The sequence below is a fragment of the Mytilus trossulus genome, chromosome 8 (genome assembly GCF_036588685.1).
Source record: "Mytilus trossulus isolate FHL-02 chromosome 8, PNRI_Mtr1.1.1.hap1, whole genome shotgun sequence".
Classification (NCBI taxonomy): Eukaryota; Metazoa; Mollusca; class Bivalvia; order Mytilida; family Mytilidae; genus Mytilus; species Mytilus trossulus.
Genome location: NC_086380.1, coordinates 18,042,977 through 18,066,307, shown reverse-complemented (window position 1 = coordinate 18,066,307; position 23,331 = coordinate 18,042,977). Strand labels below are relative to the sequence as shown.

Sequence of the window (23,331 nt, the reverse complement as noted above, 5' to 3'; positions counted from 1 at the left end):
TTATCACTGTAAGAAGTCCGGAATCCTGCAATCGTCATTGTGTATTACTGTCCCTCCATACTTTATGATGAATTGGGATAGGTTTCAGACATTTTGTACTTCGGTTGAAATTATTAATATAGTCTATATTTCAACACCGATAATTAAGATCTGGTTATAATATGCAGATGTATTGCCAATAAATAAAGTTGTATGTTGATCTCTAAATTTGCATGTTCGTTTAATTTAGACTCGAGAGGACATTCCATTTTTTATGCCTTTTTCATTGTCATAATTGTAATAATACTATGTTTAACATGATATTCTTATATTGGACAAGATTTGTCGGTTCTTTTATACGATCATAACATGATATTATCAAAACTTTTATTTTCATATTTTTCAAATCGTCCTTGAAAATCGTATACAGAAATTATTAACTACATAACATGATGTCAAAAAAGAAAGAAATAATGAGTAAAACATTGCAACAAGACGCATGAAAAAGAAATAATGAGTAGAATATTTCAACAAAGCGCGACAAAAATATATAATGTGTCAAACGTTTCAACGCCTTGCATGTATACAAAATAATTTAATATCATATCTATTCACAAAAAGACATAAAATCTGATTGCAACTTTTCATGGCTCTAATTTATAAAAAGTAATATCACACAATTGTCGGAAGCGATCATAAAAAAAACTCATTATTACAATTACATAATATACAAAACTATTTCGGGCCCCAGAGACGACACATTTTGCTTGATTAATAAATACTGGCAGAGTGAGTGACAACTTTACCACTAATTCTATAGCCAGCACGATATTATTGTAAAGTGACTCGATTCTTGTTCCTTTTAGCATGTATATGAAAACATGACAAATTACAATAGGGAGTTTGAGAATTGTATTAAACATGCTCAATATTTTTTGCAGTATTTTATTAGTTTTGATTAGTTTATCAAACGTTGAGTAATGTGTACAATGTATAGAAATAGATCAGAGAACAGCGTGTCAATTATTTAGTTGATTAATTTATCCACTGTTGAGAAGTGTGTACAATGTACAAAGAGATATAAATCAAAGAACAGCGTGTCAATTATGTAGTTAATGACATCATGTCTGCTTCAAATGTCAATTGATGAAAGGGTAGAGCTTAAGCCAAACTATATTCACGGTATTAGTATGATCCATTCAAAAACATAATCATATTTATACTTACATATTTCTTTATTGTAATCATGATCATACCTACATGTAAATTATTAATTATATAAAAAAGAAGATGTGGTATGATTGCCAATGAGACAACTATCCACAAAAGTAACAAGTAAAATAACAGAAATATCGAACTCAAAGGAAAATTCAAAACGAACAGTTTATATTTCCAACAACATTTATCCTTAAACTCAAAAATATTATAGTGTTTATACAATATGCATACATGTACAAGTGTTGTAAAATCGACAATAATCAAGACATTTTATAGTAAGTTGGCTAGTTTGACACTTATAATTTTGATCTGCAATGATGTTTTCCTTCGATTACTATATTGATCATGCAAATAAACTTTCAGTTTAAGTAATTGTGAATTAAAAAACAGCATCAAAAAGCGATAACACAATAAATGTCATACATTATATGATTACAACGCTTAAAGTGGAAAAAAAGCTTAAGTACTAAACATTTATGTATAAATTCATATAGATACATTAATTTTAATATGTCATGTTCTGTAAAAGTGACAGATTTTGAAAATAATTTTGTTTATAAGATTTTTATTTTAAAGGCAATTTTGTTAGAAATTTATCTCCACCGAGATATGAGTACTATTAGTATACGATATTTTTTAGTAATATGTAAATAGTTTTGACATCAGCGGTTACTTTGAAAAACCCATACGTCATAGTCACTTATCTCTTGTAAACTATTCAGAATGATGAATCAAAATGCACTGTGTCAAAGACAGATGTCGTCTGGACACAGAAAAACATGGTTGATATTAAAGTTGTGAAATATGTCTTTTACGTTCTGATAAGACATGAACACATTATCGTCAACTATATCTGAATAGAAGCATGTAATGTGCATACACCATCACGTCATATTGATAAATTTTAATGTTGTAATTTAGGCATAAATGATATGTCAAATATTTATCAGTCGTAAGTCTTTCTGGCATTTATCTTCTCTTTAAAACACATTTCCGGAACTTCATCTGTTCGTCTTTTATCACATGACTTGTCTTCAGTGATTACAAATTTAAACGTAATGCGAACAATGGGGGGCATTTATAGCTTGTTGTTCGGTGTGAGCCAAGGCTCCGTGTTGAAGGCCGTACTTTAACCTATAATGGTTTACTTTTTAAATTGTTATTTGGATGGAGAGTTGTCTCATTGGCACTCACACCACATCTTCCTATATCTAATGACACACGTTTTTGATATTTGCATCATCGTAAAGTATCAATGACTAACTGATAATTTTTAATCCTTTGTAATCTTTTCGTCGACCCATTGGAACAATTGACTGCATGCTTATTCATTAAAAATACGTAAAGTCACTTAGAGTATAACAGAAATTCGGATATCGTATTAACACGAGATATTTTAAGAGCAGAACTTTTTTTATGACATATTCATGAAACGCGTATTTTGTATTATTAGTTGACATAAAAATAAATCATAATAGATGCAATATACAGTTAGGTGCAGACCAAGCATTACATGTAAACGGGCCTAAAAAGTTAACGCGGCGTTAACTCGCGTGCACTTCATGTAGCGTTTACCTCAGCGTTAACGCGAAAACCGCCCGTCTTCTAATTTTGATAAGAGTAAACGGGCGTTTATTTTTGCGTTTACTTCGCGTTAACGCGAGAAAGGCGTGTCTTCTATTTTTGTTATAAAAAGTAAATGCCCGTTTACTGTTTGTAGTAAACGCGCGTTAACGCAGATTGTCCTCGTATCCTGGATACACTGATCTAATATATCACATGATAAGGTACACCAAAATATTTATCTGTCCACTTTCGATCAACATATTGACGATTGCATTTAATGAAATGACACCTCTTTAATTGATTTATTGAAAAAATAATCATTGCATATGTAAATGTTGAACAGAAAAAATAGAAAATCCGCTGTTGAAAGTTTTTGGAACTAGCTTTTTTTTTGTGCAATTAATAAATGTTAATATTTCTAATAAAAAGTGTTTTTGAATGTTAAGGTTCAAAACACAAATAAGTAAAATATTAAGTCATTTTAACAACATAAATAAATGTACAAATGCACACGATGATTATTTTATAATATACACAATTAGCGAAAAGTAAACGCGCGTTTTCTTTCAAGTGCACGTTAACATACCATTGAGAAATCAGTAGTAAACGCCCGTTTACTTTTACGTGCACGTAAAATTAAACTTGTGAAATCTGGAGTAAACGGCCGTTTACTACTAACTAAACGGACACAGAGTAAACGTGCGTTTACTCGAGTAGACATTAGAAATTTCCATTTTGACCGCGTTAACGTAAATGAAGTAAACGGGCGTTTACTAGTAAACGCGAAATTTAAAGTTTACTAACGAAATATGTGCACGCCGCGTTAACTTGCGTTTACTATATGTAATGATTGGTCTGCACCCAACTGTATATACTATTCAATCAATAAATCCAATAAGAAGATTAAATTAAGATACAAACTTCTAGAATCCCATTAACTAAATGACTCATAAAGCATATACATGTGATATGTGTTTAAACTTTTCTGTAGTACAAGACTACTTTATATGAAAGCGAAGAAACAAAATAAAAGTTTCATACTTTATTTGAACATACATGATTGAGCCAAATCAACAGTTTTGATAAATTCGACCAAATTCAGATGAGTGTATATACCTTTGAAAAATAATGAACACATTGCATAACAGAAAAAATATTGCAGAGACTTTCTAAATTAAATAAATACAGGTCACATGTGTTTTTGCATTGATTTCTCGTTAAACATTGTATCCCACGTCTCGTAATATAAACAGCAAACATGTAAGACGTATACGTTCACCTGTAGTCAGAATGGATACAAATGAAAGACAACTTTTTTTTAAACTAAATTCATAATTTGACTGATAATCCCTTTAGAAAAGCAACAATCAAATTCGTTATTTTAAATATCATTTTGAGCAGGATTTAATAGATTTATACACTGTTTACATTATTTTTAAGCCAATCCATGATTTTCTTTTCTTTTAATAAGATATATATTATTTTTAGACAATTATCTCATCTACATGGTATATGTTGCGCTCTTTTAGTTCGTGTGCATTCAATAACTACGTTTCGTTTCGTATGGTTACATTTAAAATTTTACTGTTTACATACTACAGCTTTTCTACCCCAGGAATAGATTACCTTAGCTGTATTTGGCAAAACTTTTAGGAATTTTGGTTCTAAATGCTCTTCGACTTCGGAATTTATTTGGCCTTTTTTGGATTCGAGCGTCACTGGTGAGTCTTTTGTAGAGGAAACGCGCGTCTGGTGTATATATTAAATTTAGTCCTGTTATCTATGATGAGTTTATTTACAACCACTGGGTCGATGCCACTGCTGGTGGAGATTTCTTTCCCCGAGGGTATCACAAGCCCAGCGGTCAGTTCTTTTTGTGCTGACATGAATTGTCATTGATATGGTTATATTCAAAAATTTACTGTTTACAAATTTTAGAATTTTTTGAAATACTAAGGCTTTTCTACCTCAGGCATATATTACCTTAGCTGTATTTGGCAAAACGTTTAGGAATTTTGGTCCTAAATGCTCATCGACTTCGAAATTTGATTGGCCTTTTTTGGATTCGAGCGTCACTGATGAGTCTCTTGTAGACGAAACGCGCGTCTGGTGTATATACTAAATTTAGTCCTGGTATCTATGATGAGTTTATTTACAACCATTGGGTCGATGCCACTGCTGGTGGAGATTTATTTCCCAGAGGGTATCACAAGCCCAGTAGTCAGTACTTTTTGTGCTGACATGAATTGTCATTGATATGGTTATATTCAAAAAATTATTGTTTACAAATTTTAGAACTTTTTGAAATACTAAGGCTTTTCTACCTCAGGCATAGATTACCTTAGCTGTATTTGGCAAAACGTTTAGGAATTTTGGTCCTCAATGCTCTTCAACTTCGTAATTTATTTGGCCTTTTAACTTTTTTGGATTCGAGCGTCACTGATGAGTCCTCTGTAGACGAAACGCGCGTGTGGCGTATCTTCTAAATGTAGTCCTGGTATCTATGATGAGTTTATTCACATATAAAGAAATTAGTTTGACATTACCACGGGTTTTGTTTCTAATAATCTATTGTATATCATGCTGACCTCATATCATAACTTTTATTAACATAAATAACCTTCATTTTAATGGAGTTTTTATTTCATCAAAGCGTTATATGCGTGCAACACCATAGATTATATCTGGAAGCTTTGAATGCATTTTGTCCTCCTTTATGAAAAATTTATCTTTTCCAGTACTCAACTTAATTATTTATCATTTAATATTTTATATTACATGCACAACTTTTATATAACGATAAGAATATGTAGCATGGTTTCCAACGAGTCAATAATCCATCAGAGATCAAATGATATGATCTTCTACAATGTTGAAAACTGGTACCATATAGTAAGTAAATGTAAGGCAATGACTTGACAAAATGTAAACCAATTCAGACAAGGGAAACCAAACAGTCTGATTAAGGAAAAGCTGTAAAAAAAAGAAACTTATGCATGGCACACTTGAAAAAAAAAATAAGTGTACGAACATTTAAAATAAGTTGAGAAACTTTATCCATCTTTCATTTATGTATTGAATGACAGTTTTGATTTTTTTAGAGATATTACCATTACAAAACTTAACTGACTTATCAAGTTTGATAACCTGTGTCAGTGATATATTTAGTCTGAAAAATCAAATGAAAGGTTGATATTAAAATTGTAAGAAATGTTTTTTAGCGTTCTGATAACCACTATAAATTCATCCACATCTACATTGAAATTGAAGTTTGAAATTGACAAGCACAAGCATGATATATTGATAAAATTTGAATACTTTATTCTTTGTTTAACCAACAGTTCAAGGTAAACAAATAGATATTCTTAAGAAGAAAACATTATAACTCTTTCATTATCTATTTCTATAAGCGATCTCAATGCTGGTGTGTAAAAAATTTTCATCAATAAGTTTTTCACTACATTTTCTGTTGATTATCATATTGTCAATTCAGAGAATCTTTGCCTGGCATCTATCTTTGTAAAATAAAGGGGGAAAATCTTATCGAATATATAAATATAGGATGGTCATTGTAGATGCATTGCTTATGTCAAAGGTCTGTGTTAAAAAAAAAATGCAAACCCTAAGTATCCAATTATTGTCACGATTACCTATTTAATATATAACAAGAAGATGTGCTATAAGTCCCATTGAGACAAATATCCTTCCAAGTCACAAATATACAAAGGTTTATAGACATTAAAATATTACAGTCATCCCTTAAATAATCTGGAAAACCATTTGTTTTGTTTATAATAGAAACCAGAAACAGTTAACATTTATTTCCAAAACCAAAATACGACAACAACTGAACAATAGGCTCCTGGCTTATGTGAGTTTGGGTTGCTCATCTGATTTTGACAATAAATAAGTGAACTATAAAAAAGAAAGTCATACAATGTAGAGGAAAGCTTGTAATATAAACTGCTTTGGATAATGCCTGTAATATGTTAGAAATATTATTTTGAACTTGTTCCGTCGATTTATAGTGTTTGAATTCGTAATTCAATATGAAGTCCTTTTTTTGGTAATTTTGGTTGGATTTTTTGTGATATATTTTTTACACTTTCCTCATTCGTTGAAAACATTCTACAAAACATGATATTAACAGATTCAATTATCTATACATTGTACCAAATGAGACGTGTTCAATTTTTTAAGAAGGTTTTTGTACTTTTTCTAAAATAATGTATACCACCTTATAATCGATATAAAAATTAAATTTTAAACTTGGAATATATGGATCCATCATTATAAGTTGATTGTATAATTATATTTTGTCATAATGAGCTTTTAATTTTATTTTTTTTTATAAATTCTGTCACTATTTAAGGCGTCAGAGCTAAGAAACCCTACTTCTTCTTCCAAATAATTTCTTGGTAAAACTCTGGTTAATTTTCTTACCAATGCTTGTTTGTTTTTCAAAGTATTGCTTACATATTAAACCAGTCGTTAAAGGTCAACGTTTTCAAAATACCTGATACTATTGGCATTTGGATTAAAGTGTAGTATCAATGACTTATTAATGATACTTAATCCTTTATTCGTGACTAATAATACATTGGAACAATCGAAGACATGACAAATGAGATATACGGCTGTAACTTAATTGTTTGAACTATATCAGAGAGTTGGATAACATGTTAGCAAGCAACGCTTTTAGAGCATATAATTAAATAAAAGATCTTCTGATGTAATGAGTATGTTCTGTGTTCAAGTATACAAATTGAAATGATATAGCCCATGTTCCAAGTGAACCATAATCAAACACGAATATATAAAATAAGTTACCTTAAGGTAACAGCTGAATGATAAGTGGTACTGTTAACATACAATTTTTGCATGCGACTGTCCAAGAATATAACAGTTGGCATTAATATGAAATTTGAATCCTTGTATCAATGATGAGTTTATTCACTCGTTTGAAGTGTTTGATAATTTGATTTGGCTGATTGAAAAGGCTCTCCTGTTTTGATTTTTCCTTGGGGTTTGATATATTTATAATTTCGTACTATACATCCGTATGACTCTATTATCAATTCAATATATGTATTAGGTAAAACATGTACACATTAACTTTTCAGTGCCTGCCAAACCTCTATTTGTTATAAAATAAAGTGAATAAAAGTAGCCGATCCTAGTTTTTGGTTTATAGTTTTCATACATAAAATGATGCAACAGGTGGAAATAAGTGGAAATCCTAAAAAATTATATATATTTTTCTTTAAAATACAAATAACTGATATAAGTACCCATTATTTCTACATATTTGAAATGTCATGCTTATACATGATATATATATGTGTAGGTGCAATTGGGACGTTGAAGTGCGGTGAGCTATCCTCTGTTGTGCGTCTGGCTAAGTAAAGGTTGATTTCCGGTTAAATAAACAGATGTCCAATCACCACGGTAAGCAAATTTTATTTTAATATTGAGTATGCACATTTACATCTTTTATTATTTATTTAGGTCCTTTGGTGGAAGTGCATAGAGTTTCCCGTTAACAGTTATATTATAATACGGAAAGTCTGTCTGGGTAATCGTGTGTGTTAAACAAAAAAATCTGGCCACGGTTAATTGTATGTGTAAAAAACAACCCTCTGATGTTTAAACAACATCCTACATAGAAGGTAAACTTTCATCTCCATCGATAACTGCATCGTTATTTAAATTAAGAAACCACAAAACTGCTTCTCACAAACACATCGACTTCTACATTAACATGTAAACATTTAAAATCTCGTTACCACATGGCGCTTTGGTGCAGCCTTAGATCAACCAGATAGCGTAACAATGCCGCTATGGCTCTAAATCGTAAAATAATTTTCTCTTACGCGTGACAATCGCAGTAAATGTACCATCGCGGTTTTGATGTTATATATTTCGTAAAAAGGAGGGTGTATGAAGAGAAATTTATAATGAACCTTATATAACCTGTGATCTAAGTTAGGTTATCAAATATGAGTATATGATATCAATCTTCCGGTAATAGGTGATTAATAAATCATATTGATACTATACATATATAGCATTGATAATTACATTTATCTATATGCTAAGAACTTCCACACATTATGTCACGTACATGTACGTGTTGCCCTTCTGTCTAGTTGGTACAGTTATAGTGATATACAGACTACAACACAGTTGGATACTATGGTAATTAGGTCACCTGCTTTTCATTAACTTGTGTAACCAAGTCTTTTCTGTAACCAACGGAAATGGTTAAATGTTCATTAGTTGTCGTTGTTACATTATATTTCAATTTCTTCAATTATTTTGTCATAAAATAGGCCGTTCGTTTTCTTTTTTTGGATTATTTCACACTATATATGTCCGGGCATTTTATAGCCACATGTTCGGTATGTGTTTTTTCTCACTCACAACAGCCTTCGTCTATAATTGCTAGCATCCACGTCATTTGTATTCTGGGGGATAGTTGTTTAATTGAAAATCATACTATATCTTTTTTTGTATGGAATCATTTAACGTTTTTTTCTGGGTTTTTTTTACTGCGTTATTGGACCAATGGTCGAATGCCGAGTTCAAATGCCAACAAAACAGCAATTCATGATACAGGTAGTCTTCTTTTAGAACACAAATGAGACAATCATTCATCAGATTTTGACAAAAAATCTTCTGATTTATTTATTTGAAGTAGGATACAAAAGTCTTATCAAGCCAACTGTTTCAAAGATCGTGCAAAATTTCTATTGATAGTTTTATGTACAATGTTCAGTAAAATAACGTTTAGTAGCCAATAGTACTTCGCAAAATCCGCATTTCGATATTGAGACCTCTTCAGAGATACTTGAGGCAAAAATATTTTAAATTCCAAAATTTAATTCATATTTCATTATCACTGAAAAAGTATATATTTGTTTAGAGGCCAGCTGGAGGACGTCTCCGGGTGCAGGAATTTCTCGTAACATTCAAGACCTGTTGGTGACATTCTGCTATTGTCTGCTCTGTGGTCGGGTTGTTGGCAATTGGAACATTCTCCATTTCCATTCTCAATTTTATTCAAAGAATTGTTTAAACAAAACAAGACACATAATCAGGAGAAGAATCAGGACTTTGCATGAGAGACATACAGTCCTAAAATTGATATGACATCTGAAATTTATAACAGCAATTTATTTTCAATCATCATCCCTATATTCCTGTAAATTTGTTGTTTTATTTCAATTCGTGTTCCTCATATCAGGATTTGTATATCGATAAATTGCTATCAGGAGTTCTTTCCTCGGGTTAACAATTTACGAGTTTACGAAAAGAAAATAGCATTATCTTATTTTAGAGCGTCTCGAGCTTGCATATCAATTAATTTATTAATTTATGCTGTCGTAGAATTGTCACTTATTTAAGAAAACTTCTATTTCTGTATCTTACGATCCTAAAAGATATATACTACTTCTTCACGCCTACTATAGCAGGTACTGTGTGACATTTCTATGATGACGAGAAAAAGAGACACTAGGCCACCGAAGAATTATTGATAAGTTCAATCTAGGTATCCGTGTGTTTTAGAGTGCTCGACACAGTGCAGGTGCTGTTGTATCGATGTCCAAAAAACATGAGTTAGAATCACGTGAGGAAGAACAAATTAAAAAAAATGGTATGTATGTAAATATAAACAAATCTAAATTGTAAACAACGCTCAAACCTATAATTGCGTTGGATGAAAAAAAAAGTAATTTTTATACGTGTGTATGTAAAACACATTCCGGTCTAAATACAGCACAAACGACTTTGCCAAAAGCCGTAAAGAGGAAAAAGGCATATTTTAACAACACGCAATTGAGTAGCTGGACTAGCTGGTCCAACAACTGATGTTCTTAAACCCTTAAAATAGTAATTATTTACGTACTATTTTCTATATAGAAAGCTTGTTACGTGTACAACGATAAAGTCTTATTTTTGGATCCTTAATTATCTTTCGTTTCTCCTTGTTAAAAATAAATCATTTCTAGTACTTATCGCGATCATTTTATCATTTAATAGTCAACATCACATGAACAAATCTCATAAAATGTGAAGGAGATGGACTAACGTTGACAATGAAATGCCTATTCACGAGAGACAAAATGACGAAGATGTAAACCAACGAACATAGGTCAATGTACGGTCTTCGGTCATAAACACAAATAATAGGTTATTATAATAAACTATTTAATGACCTAGTCCTTACATGACAAATAAATAATAATTAAAACTTAAAATAAACGGCCTGATTAATAGTCCATCAATGAACCGTATAGAAACATTTTGTTGTGTAGTTTAGGTAACAGATTTTCATATGGTAATGACCTGCAATTCATTAGAAGATACCTTCAGAATAATGCTATGTTGTTCACTGTTTGACTATTTGTGGACAGCACGGACCTGAATGTGTAGGAACTTATAAATCTATTCTTAAGAAATTCAGTAAAGTATTAGCGTTCATAAAATTACCCAGTTGTTAGCTTCTTTTGTCGGCATATACGAGCACAAACTTTTAAGCAAGTAATAGAAGGTCGTTTTAAAATACCAGAAATATGCATTTTTTTTAAATCACAATGTTAGTGTGATATGTTTGAACTTTTCATTTTGCCTTTTAATAAGGAACTTTCCGTTTTGAATTTTCGTCGGGTTTCAATTTTTTGTTATTTTAATTTTAGGCTTTAAATTTACTATTAACATATAAACAATATGCATACATTCCTTTAATGATTATTCAAAACGTTTTAAACATATTACTTCTTCCTACACTACTTTTACAACATGATCAATTTCATTGTTAGTGACATGGATATATTATTTTCAATTATTATATATAAAGGATGATAATTTGGATTCGTTTTAACATCCAGGTCTAGGTAGCCCCTGTCAAGACCATAGGGCTCATATCTAGAATTTGATAATTCATACTTTTGATATCAAAGAGTATTCTTGTATATACTATAGTAAGATGTTAGGGCTATAAAGAAAGAATATGGTTATCGAGTTAAAAAAACCAATATTCTTATTTGGATAACATGTCACGATGAAAACAGTTGGGTGTCCTAATGGCGTGTCTTTTCTTTATTCAATGCACGCTATCGCAGGCATCATTTGTTCACAATTATTTCATTCGGAATTGTTCACCTGGACAAAAGGTGGATTAATAACCGTATACTACCAATTCATTATCGACTTTGTAATATGGTTTTCTGGTCTTGACCATATGATGACCTTGTTTGCTCTTTATTTGATCATAATGGTAAAGTATGCTGTTGACATTTCAATTTTTTTATGACAATTGTACGTATACAAATCAATAGCTATCCAAACCGACTTGTATCTGTTGGATATTGAATGAGGAACAGTAATTTAATTTTATATTTACATATATAAAATAACGAATTCATCAACAAAAGTAAACAAGAGTGGGAAAAAAACAATAAAAAAATAACATACTAGATAAATCCAAATTTATTAACTTTATATTTTTACTATATCAAATTTATCTCGAAATTCAAATTTTGAAACCTTTACCATTTAATTTTTCTGAACAAATGGTTTGCAAAAACGATTTCTAAATTGATTTTGGTCTCATTTACAAGTAAAACATGCTTCCTTTAAAAACTGAACAAGGAAAAGAAATATGTTTTAGTACAGTTTTGATCTGATAGTGTCCTTCTGAGTGTTATCTTTTTTGGAATGCTATAACACGTAAGAGATAAGATTGATACGCATGGACGTCGAGTAAAAATCAATTTCAATGCAAATATTACATGTATTACTAATAGAGATTATATATCACACTGACAACATGTGATTTTTGCGTCTATGTTTTTTATCAAATACATCCTATCTCAATACAAATTTGTCAGAAGAGCAATTAATCGTTTATGGAAACATAACATTATTGTACAAATTTGCTCTTGACTTTGCGCACAGTTTATCTTTCCTACTTATCTTTAGTAATAAATTTTATAAGGTTACCGTAATACACTGAGAGACAATTCCCGGCTGTCCCTCTTTCTACCTATGTCTTGATTTATATGTGAGGGAATCCTCTTTTCATTTTCAGCATACATGCGTTAAACCATTTGTTGTTTGGAATATCCGCAAAATATGTAGATTTTGTGTCTGTGTGTGTTCTTGTCGTTTCAAACGACTGCAGTTTTGTTTAATATGATTATCTTATTTTATTACTTTTTCAAACTAATTTCATGAAAACTAGAATTGTCAGAATAATGTTAAAATTTGTAATTAGATAAGCGACACTTTATTAAACTCTCTCTGGATCAATTCCTCCGTAATTACTTTAAAGATATAACCGCTGTAACAACATATTCTATGAAATTTCAAATATCCCATGTGCACAAATTGACATTTAAAATGTCATGAATTGTATTAGGGAATATGCATGTCGCCGTGATGACCAAGTAATTCAATCTACTGTCTGTGTTGCTAAAATATTGAATTCATATAGTTGAATGCATTTCTTACTGACCTTTGCATAACTTAATAACTACCACTTAAATGTATACTTATTTTAAAAGGAAAAATATGTAACAGTACAACGTGAAATGGAAGTGAAAGTAAAATTTAACACCTTATCTTTAAACGTTTTTCGCGTAAAATAACACAATAGTCTAAGGAGCTGGCTATCTGTCTCTTCTATCCATCATTGTTTTCGTTGGTTGTAAGATAAATTACAAACAAATGTGCATATCGACGCACAACTTTCACTCTTTGCCTCAGGAATTCGTTGACAGATTTGTCTCAACTCAACGTATCCGGTCTTGTTATTAATTGTTATCGGTTGCCTTCATTGGTTTCTATATATGCATATCAATTCTTTTTTACTGCGTCTTGCATATTTTCTGTTACTTATCGACAAGATAACCTTCAACATTACTTGTGTTGGCAATCGGGTTTTGTGGTGTTTCAGCTGCTCAATCTTATGTATGTTATCCGTGCGGTTGTCTTCTTTGCTATTGTTTTGTTTAGTTAAATTTGTTCTATATTGGTTCTATATTGGTATCGTTTCACATTTTTTCAAACCAGCAGTCTCAAGAGAAGATTGATTTTTGATTTATAAAAAAAACTATTCAATAAATTCTAAAACTACAAGTTAACTAACTACTTTAAATGATTCCCAATCTCTATTTAAATCACAGTTGGCTCTTTTATATATGTACTTTTATGCATTTCAAAAACACTTCTTCAATTAGTGAAATGTCAAATCATTTTCGTTGACTTATAACTGACACTTTGTCAAACACTAACCAATTCAGCCGATCATTAATGTCATTTATAAAGTATTGCAGCTTGCACATTAATGACGTTTCCAATGTCTCAAAACGATAATATGCCATTTATAAAAATCCTAATATAATTAAGGCATGTTTAAATTTAATTCTGCTCATCGAGATAACGATCCTGATATTTAGATATTTTGAGTGTACCTTTATTTAGTTTCGCATTTTTCAAATTGTCATTTACATTTTGATATATCTTTTAAATAAAAATTGTGCATTTGCGTTTATATTTGCAAATCGTGATGTTTCGTATTATTCAAGTTAAATTATATTCTCAAATGACACAAAAATACAAATTTATATCTAAATTTTGAGAGTACGTGCGTCATGTTATAAAATAAATTTAGGCTTTTGAACGAATTTTATTTAGGCAATCAGTCAGAATTCAAAGCGCTTTTGTAACCAAAACCATAGAATGCAGTTATTACAATCTAGTCTAAGATTTGTACAATTTAATTAATCCTTTAATTTTTAATGAGTAAGGATACACATTACTGAAATCAAAAATATGTTTAGCAAAGAATTTTACATGACAAATTATCCCGTAACATCTTGCTGTTCTCTCTGATATTCTAAATAATGTCTAAAACAATTAAGTGTCGCTTAATAACAGAAACAGTACCATTTTTTTCTGAAAAAGGTGCGCATTTCGACAATTAACGTCTCTTTTGCCTTAATACTAACATGTGATTTTCATTTTGTTAAGCCTTATTTTTATATATACTGTATATACCATCCCTTACAAACACTTTTTTTTATCTTATCTTTATTTTGCATTTATCTGACCGTTATGTTTTCACATTGTACAACCCCCAAGGGTGACTGGGGTATAGAAATATGGTCACTTGGTCTTCTCCCGACCGGCAGTAAAACGCTTGCCGAAGTGGGGCGTCCGTTTGGTTGTGCGGGATGTATAAGTTCGCAGTCACGTCCGGTCAGAAAGGGGACGTTAAATCCGATGTCTCGTGTAAAGAGAGTGCCACGCTCTTTGTACGTTAAGAATTCTTGCAACAACTCTTTGAGGGGTCCGTAGGTGGCCTGTTGCAAGGCAAAATTTCTGTCTCTATCCAATATTCCCTCATTTTCCAGTTGTAGTCCAAATTTCCTCGACCATCATCCTCTATTATAACAACCTACCTATTGTATTTATTGTTAACTTGTTCTCGTCCTCAATATGCATGAAATATTTGCCACTGGACATTAAGCAACCAACAATCAATCAATCAATCACATTGTACAGCTTACGATATCGTATTAGTTTTGCTTATTGTTGAATGTGAACGATGACATACAGATGCCCACAATCTTATCTATTTGATAAATGTATAATTGGGAACGATTTTCATTGTTTAATACTTGTAAAAAAAATATCATGACTGAAATGTATAGCAAATACCTGAAAGTAATCTCCCAAAAAAGGATAGGGAATAATTGTCAAGATATTATTTAAAAGATAAAAAAGTTGAGTTTCGATGATATTGTTTTGATAAACTTAAGTCAACTAACGAAACAACTCAACCAATCTATATATTTGAAGTATATAGTTATCAAAGCTGCCAGGCTTAAAATGTAAAACGCAAGACGCGTAGTTCGTCAGTGACGCTCAGATCAAATATTTATAACGCCAAGAACAAAGTTGAAGAGCATTCAGACCCTTAATTGCAAAATAATGTACCAAATATGAAGACTGTGATATAAAAATCCTAGGTATTTTGAAAAAATCATACTTTTGAAAACAGAATTGATATTAATACTGGCTGTAGTTCTCCGCGTTGATGAAACATCTTCCAGTAGTGGCATCGACCCAGTGTTGTAAAAAGGTCCCAGGCTGATAATTCAATACGCCAGACGCGTATCTCGTTAACATAGGGAAGTAAAAATACATAGAAAAATAGTAGAAAGCATATATGTTGTGATGTTATGCTATTGTTTCAGAAAAAGGGAGAAGGTTTGGGCCCATTAAAACGTTTAATCCCGCTGCAAATGTTTGCACCTGTCCTAAGTCAGGAATCTGATGTACAGTAGTTGTCGTTTGTTTATGTAATATATACGTGTTTCTCGTTTCTCGTTTTGTTTTTATAGATTAGACCGTTGGTTTTCCCGTTTAAATGGTTTTACACTAGTAATTTTGGGGCCCTTTATAGCTTGTTGTTCGGTGTGAGCCAAGGCTCCGTGTTGAAGGCCGTACTTTAACCTATAATGGTTTAATTTTTAAATTGTTATTTGGATGGAGAGTTGTCTCATTGGCACTCACACCACATCTTCCTATATCTATATAGGAACATATTATACAGGTGAAGAAGCATTAGTGAAAAATAAGATTTAATAGATGCTGAATGTAATATCGGGAAATGTATAGCTTCTTATTTGACATAATAAAAAAACTTTAATGATGCATGGATATAATAAAAATCCTATAGTTCCTGCTCAAATATCAAATTATTTCTAAATAAAAAGCTGAAAGATGTGTAATGTAAAATGTCAGGAGTATTCGGTATAATATAAATGGAAAGTTTTTGTGAAAGATGACTTGACAGCCTGTCAGATCTTTAAAAAAAAGCTTTTTGTATATTACATTACAGTCCATAAAAAAGTTCCATTTCAAATAAAAAACCGTTTCTCAGTATCGAGCTGAGAATTATAAAAATTATAATTTACTTACTATGTGGGTATAATAAAAAAGTATATCCATTAGGAGGAAGTAACTTCTGGATATAAATCGCTTGCACGTTCTTAACAGTACTAACAAAATGGTAGACAAAATGACGAAAAGAGGGGCGAAAGATACTATAGGGACAGTGAAATGCATAGATCGAAAATATACTGATAACGCCATGGCTAGAAATCAAAAACAAACAGACAAATAATATTACACAAGACACAATATAGAAAAAGTACTAAATTGACGGATATACAAATACACAAATGGAATCACCAATAAGTATTATCTAGTCAGTAAGGGAATATTTCATTTAGAAACAATATTTATAGTTTCAATAAAGTTTTGATGTGTTTGATATTGGCGTAACAATCCAGTGTAATTAATCTGACTTTCCATGAAGACATTAATCGCAGAATTGACAATTGTGAAAAGATAATCACAATAAGCTTAAAAGCGGTCCAGTATAACATAAACATACATTTTTATAAAACGGTATTCTAAATAATATTTTGCTTTTTGTAGTAGAATGGTATAAAATATATTAAATGTAAGCAAAACAGATCACAGATGAAATATCTGATACTTTTTTTAAACAAAATGACACTTCTAATAAAAAGTTTTTAGTGACGTTTCCTCTCTGTAAAGTAGTTTGGGAGCTGTGGTGTAGTAGATAATGCATCGGACTGCTAACAAAGGTGTCTGGTTCAATCCGCATTCCAGGAAGAAATTTTTAGGGATTGAATTTTCGGCTCTCCCTTGGCACCATTTGCGAGAATAGTCTTGAGAAACGATGATAGTCCGTCGGAAGGGGACGATAAATGGCTGTGCCCTTGTTAAGAGTGAGCCATATTGCACGTAAGAGACACCCTTGTAGATTTCGAAAAAAGAGCAGGCTAATGCCGCTACAAGGCAGCACTCCCATTCGCAACGTGGAAAGGGATTACTATAAGATTAAAGGTTGCAAAAACTTGGTTTTGTTAAGCCACTATAAACACATATGTTTAAACTAAAGTAAAATTCGAGAAATTCTGGGAAATGGGGTATATGTCTCATTGTATACGTATTCCAGAACTTGCGTTACCTTCACTGGTACCAATTTCAGTGATATAGGATTGCTGGTTTTTTTCATGAAGAGTTTATTGTAAAAAAAAGTTGAAGTAATGTAACCGTATGTTTAACAACATTTATAACTGTCTTACCGTTAATACTTATATGTCATATACATGAATTAAGATATCGTATGATTCTTTTATCAATCGCCCGAAGCAATTAACGATTAAATGTCTTAAAGTGGTCTGAATTCAATAGCCGAATGCACTAGTTGTTTGGACGAATCGAGTTGCCTTTTATATAATGCAATTTATTAATGGTCATTGATTTCAATTATATAATACATCTTTATTGCTATAGTTGTATCTCGAACTAACTTATCGTCAAGTATAGTTTGTTTCAGATTCATATATTGGGAATACCTATTTGAAGCTCGATAGTTTACACTGGTATAGCTTTTGATTAAGTTTTTTTTTTATTTACATGTTGTTTTTTTTATTTATTTTTTCCTCTTCAATATTAAAATCTTGGTCAAGATGACTTATCAAAAATTACATTATCGATGATTTATGAATTTGTAAGGAAGAAATGGAAAAAAACAGCATTTATCAATCTACAATCGTGCTATGCCTTGTCATCAGCACGAAAATAGTACCTTTCTCTATTACCATATCAGCAAAAACTGCAGAAATTCAAACATGGTATAAACAGAACAGCAAAAACAAAACTGTTTAACATAATGTTTACCTTTTTGTTATGAAAACTGTTGTCAACTATTTTCAAAGTCAAATTTAGGAGAAGGTTTGGATCCATTAAAACGTTTAATCCCGCTGCAAATGTTTGCAAGTCAGGAATCTGATGTACAGTAGTTGTCGTTTGTTTATGTAATATATACGTGTTTCTCGTTTTTCGTTTTGTTTATATAGATTAGACCGTTGGTTTTCCCGTTTGAATGGTTTTACACTAGTAATTTTGGGGCCCTTTTTAGCTTGTTGTTCGGTGTGAGCCAAGGCTCTGTGTTGAAGGCCGTACTTTAACCTATAATGGTTTACTTTTTAAATTGTTATTTGGATGGAGAGTTGTCTCATTGGCACTCACACCACATCTTCCTATATTTATTATGAAAAGAAAATATCATGTTCATGTAAAACATCATTTAAATAAAGGAAGTAACTACTAAGCAATTAAAGTGTTTTGAAATTACATCAATAAAGACTTTGTCGTATAAATAAAATTAAAGTTACAGCAAGGGATAGTTATGAGCCAAACATGTGTTAATTAAAGAAGAACAATTCTACAGGTAATTTCAATACCACAAAATTTGAAAATCAAAAACTTGAAAAGTTTTGACAGGATTAATGAAAGGGTAAGAAAAACGAGAATAGAACAAATACTCCATTAGCAGCCATATCGACTGTTTGTAAGTACCTTGTGGGGGTTTTAAACATGACATATATTCGTGATGACGATAAAGGTACTGCAAACCAGCAATATTTTGTTGATAAGCCTTACCAATTCCTGTACAACACTATACTAGTACACGGGATCATAGATTTTTTATCAATTTATAAGGTTCTGTGTCAAAATAACATTCCAATCTATGCAAATAAAACCTTCAGAAGACCAGATCTGTTACTGCGTTAAATTTTGATTACCTAGATTTAACTGATAGTTATCAAAAACAAAAAGTCTATGGTTTTATCTTTAAGATTGTTTTTGATAATATTGGAATATCAACATCATTTTGTCTTATGATAGGAAAATAGACATTGTTAATAGGGTAAACTTATCAAAATGAAAAAAGACACTTGTAATTAACGGACGTTTTTCCCTCTATACTATTTTATTTTCTAAATACACCAGAATTTCCCTGTGATTAACAAATTTACAAATTGTATCTTTTTGACCATGTTTATTGATTCTCTTTGCATGATAGCATATCTATGCATATCTACTTGAAAATTCCCTATGTTTGGTCATTGTTATTAATTAAGATTAAGACAGTATATACCAAAGTTCGTATTTCATCAAACAATTATTAAGAAAAGTCATTAAAACAAACAAAACAAGAAATAGTCCAATGAACTTACAGAAAAGAGATAGGTGGTGCGTCAACATGTGTGTATTTCTTGTTATGAATGCATCACACGTCTTTCTTATCCATATCCCAAATAAGACGTACATATATACATCGTTAACACACCGTTTTTTCCTAGATGTCTAGGTTGTATTTAACAAACAGTTCATCAAAACTATATTTTTCTACCAAAGACATTCGGATTTGAAAATATTCCTTAAGAATGTTTAAAACCTTTTATTGGTCATCATTATTTGTCTTTCTAAAGTAATCAACTAGGGTCGTTGCTTCTGAAACCAAGTTCAATGTGATGTTCTATTTGTAAAGCTGGAGTTATTGCCCAACTCTTACGTGATTCGAAAGCAAATTTATATTATAAGCAAATCAAGTTGTCCATTCATATTATATAGAAGTTTTATTTGCATATGTTCTATTTTTGTCGTCTGTTTCGACTTGACAACAATCTGTGTTTATCAGAATTTAAAGTTTTGAATGTATCAAATTGGTCTTTCATTTTGACACGTACACCCTTGTTCACAAAACTAAAACAAACCTGAAAATCATGATCTTCATAGAACCCACGACCATGCATTATATAATTAGAAATGAAATAAAACACTTACATGGTGAGAAGCCGAGTTCTTGTTGTTCCATACATATCAAGGAAAATTCCAACAGGAAAAACTAATGCATTTCTCACAAGAAACACGACAGCATGAATCAGTTCAAGTTTCTCTTCTTGCTCGTCACAAAAATATGTATAATTAAACATTGAATCGTAGTAAGAACCCGGAAACTCGGTTGTTGCTACTGTCGTTGTTCGACGACGACATTTTCGTGGTTTAGCGTTCTGTCCGTCGAAGTCGGGAATTCCACCCGGTTTCAATAATGCATTTTCCCCTTCACCATCATGGAATTTATGTACATCATCATCGGGTAGTGTTACGTTACAAAGATCTAAAAAGTATTTATTCCGACGCAACGTTGACAAAAACCACGGCCATCCAAATATTAATCCTGTGAACAATAGACATTCCAACAAAGCCCATATAAACGTAACGTGTCTCTTCGTACAATTCATTTCTATTCTGATTGTCCTACCTGAAATAAAACACAATTGTTCAATCAATGTCAATGACAAATTATCTTGGTTTATAATAATGAAAAACTGTATCTATAGATGCATATACTTTCTTATACCTAGCACAATGAAGATGTGCCTGAGTAAGTCAAAACTGAATAGTTTACTACAAAATATAATCCTTCGATAGCAATGAGAATTGATACTTCATTGGATATCGGTTTGTGAACAAATCTATATAAGGAGATCTCAGTCATTTGGTATTGACTTTTATCATAATAAAACTGATTAATCGAGGGATTTCTTCCATTTAGAACGTTTCAAAACAAAAAAACTATTCCAGGAAGTTTTAAAACATGAACAAAGAAACAATGTTGTTGTGTCTAACTATGCAATGCTGCCATAATGAATTACATTGGCATTGGAGAATTATTGTTTACTTAAGCTTACAACAGTTTGTTCAATATCCATTAGAAACAAATTGTCTACCGTTACAAAAATCATATAAATAAACACATTGAAATAAAAAAAAAATGATTGATTGTTGGTTCTTTCAACATCCAGTGACAATTATTTAATTCATGTAAAGAACGATTCAAAATAAGATGCAAACAACATAGAGCAAATAAAATAATCAGTTTATTCAATTGTGTTTATATGTGCTGACATAATGATCAAAACATATACAGCTCTGACCAAAATAATTGCTTTGGTATTTGCCTCTTTTTAAGTAATACGACGTACTTTTTCTGTACGGTAGTAAACGACAATACTGGTCGCTTTGTTCTACCCAATACCTTATCATATCAAAGAAAGCAATTTTTCAGAAATACGAAAAACACTAACAATATGGCAGCTTTTAAAGGCTTGTGCAGAATTAAAATCTACAACGTCACTGTTGAAGACAACGCATGAGACGTTAAGCCGATATGACAGACGTCGACCACTGAATTACAGCCTTATACTGTCACAAATGTGTCGATATTAAATATGTGTCATTCACCTAAACATTGACAATAATGTTTCATGACAATCTGTCATAATCAATTGAAAATACCTTTACTCATCTTGAAACCTAAGTACATTGTATTTCTATCATCAACGCAAAATAATAATTAAAAAGGTACCGATCTGAGCAGTAAGTACACGCTTTACTAACTTGACTTAGAATAAGAAGCATTTGTTTAAACCGACAGAGATCAGTTTTAGATTACAATTTTACATTATATTGTTAGAAATTTATAACTGTGTTTTTTAATTAACAAACTTTACTTTTCTACTACAAGGGGTACAATCAACATCACGTGATGAATATACACACACCGGAAGTTACAGTCGAACTCGTTGCTTGAAAGGTTAGAAGTTGCATTTTCTTGTTTATATCAATTAAATTTTGATTAATAAGTTGGCACACTGAATGTCGGGTAGATTTAAAATACACAATTGTTTTTGCTAGAAAGCGTGCAGTTATTGCAAACACTTCGACACAGTTATCTGGTGAAATTTTGGAACTGTGTCGAAGTGTTAGCATTAACTGCACGCTTTCCAGCCAGGATAATTGTGTATTTCAAAACTAGATAGTATCGGACATTCGGTGCACTACCTTATTTATTAAATGTTATTGATATAAACAAGTAAATACGACTACTTACCTTTCAAGCGGTCTGCTCGACTGTTACTTCCGGTGTGTGTATATTCATCACGTGATTTTGATTGTACCCCTTGTACTATGGAACAAGAAACTTTTGAAATATTCAATAATTTTAACAAATGAAACTATCGCGTTTTTTACTCAGACTAGTTAAGTATGTTTTAAAAACGAATTGATTTTCTTTTTTCAATTTTTTTTTTTTTTTTTAACGTTGCACGTCTTTATTATATCTGTCCTTTTTCATTAATTGAAAATATTGCATTAGATGTAAGTATAAATTTCGTATTTTCCCCTGTCTTTATGGATTAATTCTATTTTTTTCTTTGCTGATGATTGAGTATTTAACCTCTGTTTTGCAAATTAGATGGAGGACATGGCCCTTTATATACAAATAAAGTTAAATATCCCAACCGATCTCGCAAATTTGATAGGTTAACTTCATATCGGATTTGAACTCATGCGAACCAAACTGAAGATTAAAATTATAAAATTTGTTGGAAAAAGTATACGATAATAGGATATGAGAGTTATTTGTGCTTCACAAGGGCGTACGGGCTCACATTTCCTGTCAGTGTTCAATATCAACTTAGTCTGGTTGCTACTGAAAGATAAAATAAACCGACTCGGAGTAGGAACCTATATCTCTTGTGCAGCCCACATAACGTATGATGTTTCCGTCCCAGGTAAAGACTATCGTGAATGCTTCTTTTAAAGCCT

General features: G+C 31.3%; 1 protein-coding gene across 1 annotated transcript in view; it reads right to left on the bottom strand.

Annotated features, from left to right (window-relative positions):
• Positions 1–23,331, bottom strand: part of LOC134681695 (equilibrative nucleobase transporter 1-like) — a 151,371-nt gene that overhangs the window by 20,404 nt on the left and 107,636 nt on the right. Inside the window, exon 2 of the mRNA XM_063541338.1 lies at positions 20,506–20,983. Within this exon, the coding sequence (XP_063397408.1) occupies positions 20,506–20,983 (478 nt within the window). The remainder of the gene's footprint in view (positions 1–20,505; positions 20,984–23,331) is intronic.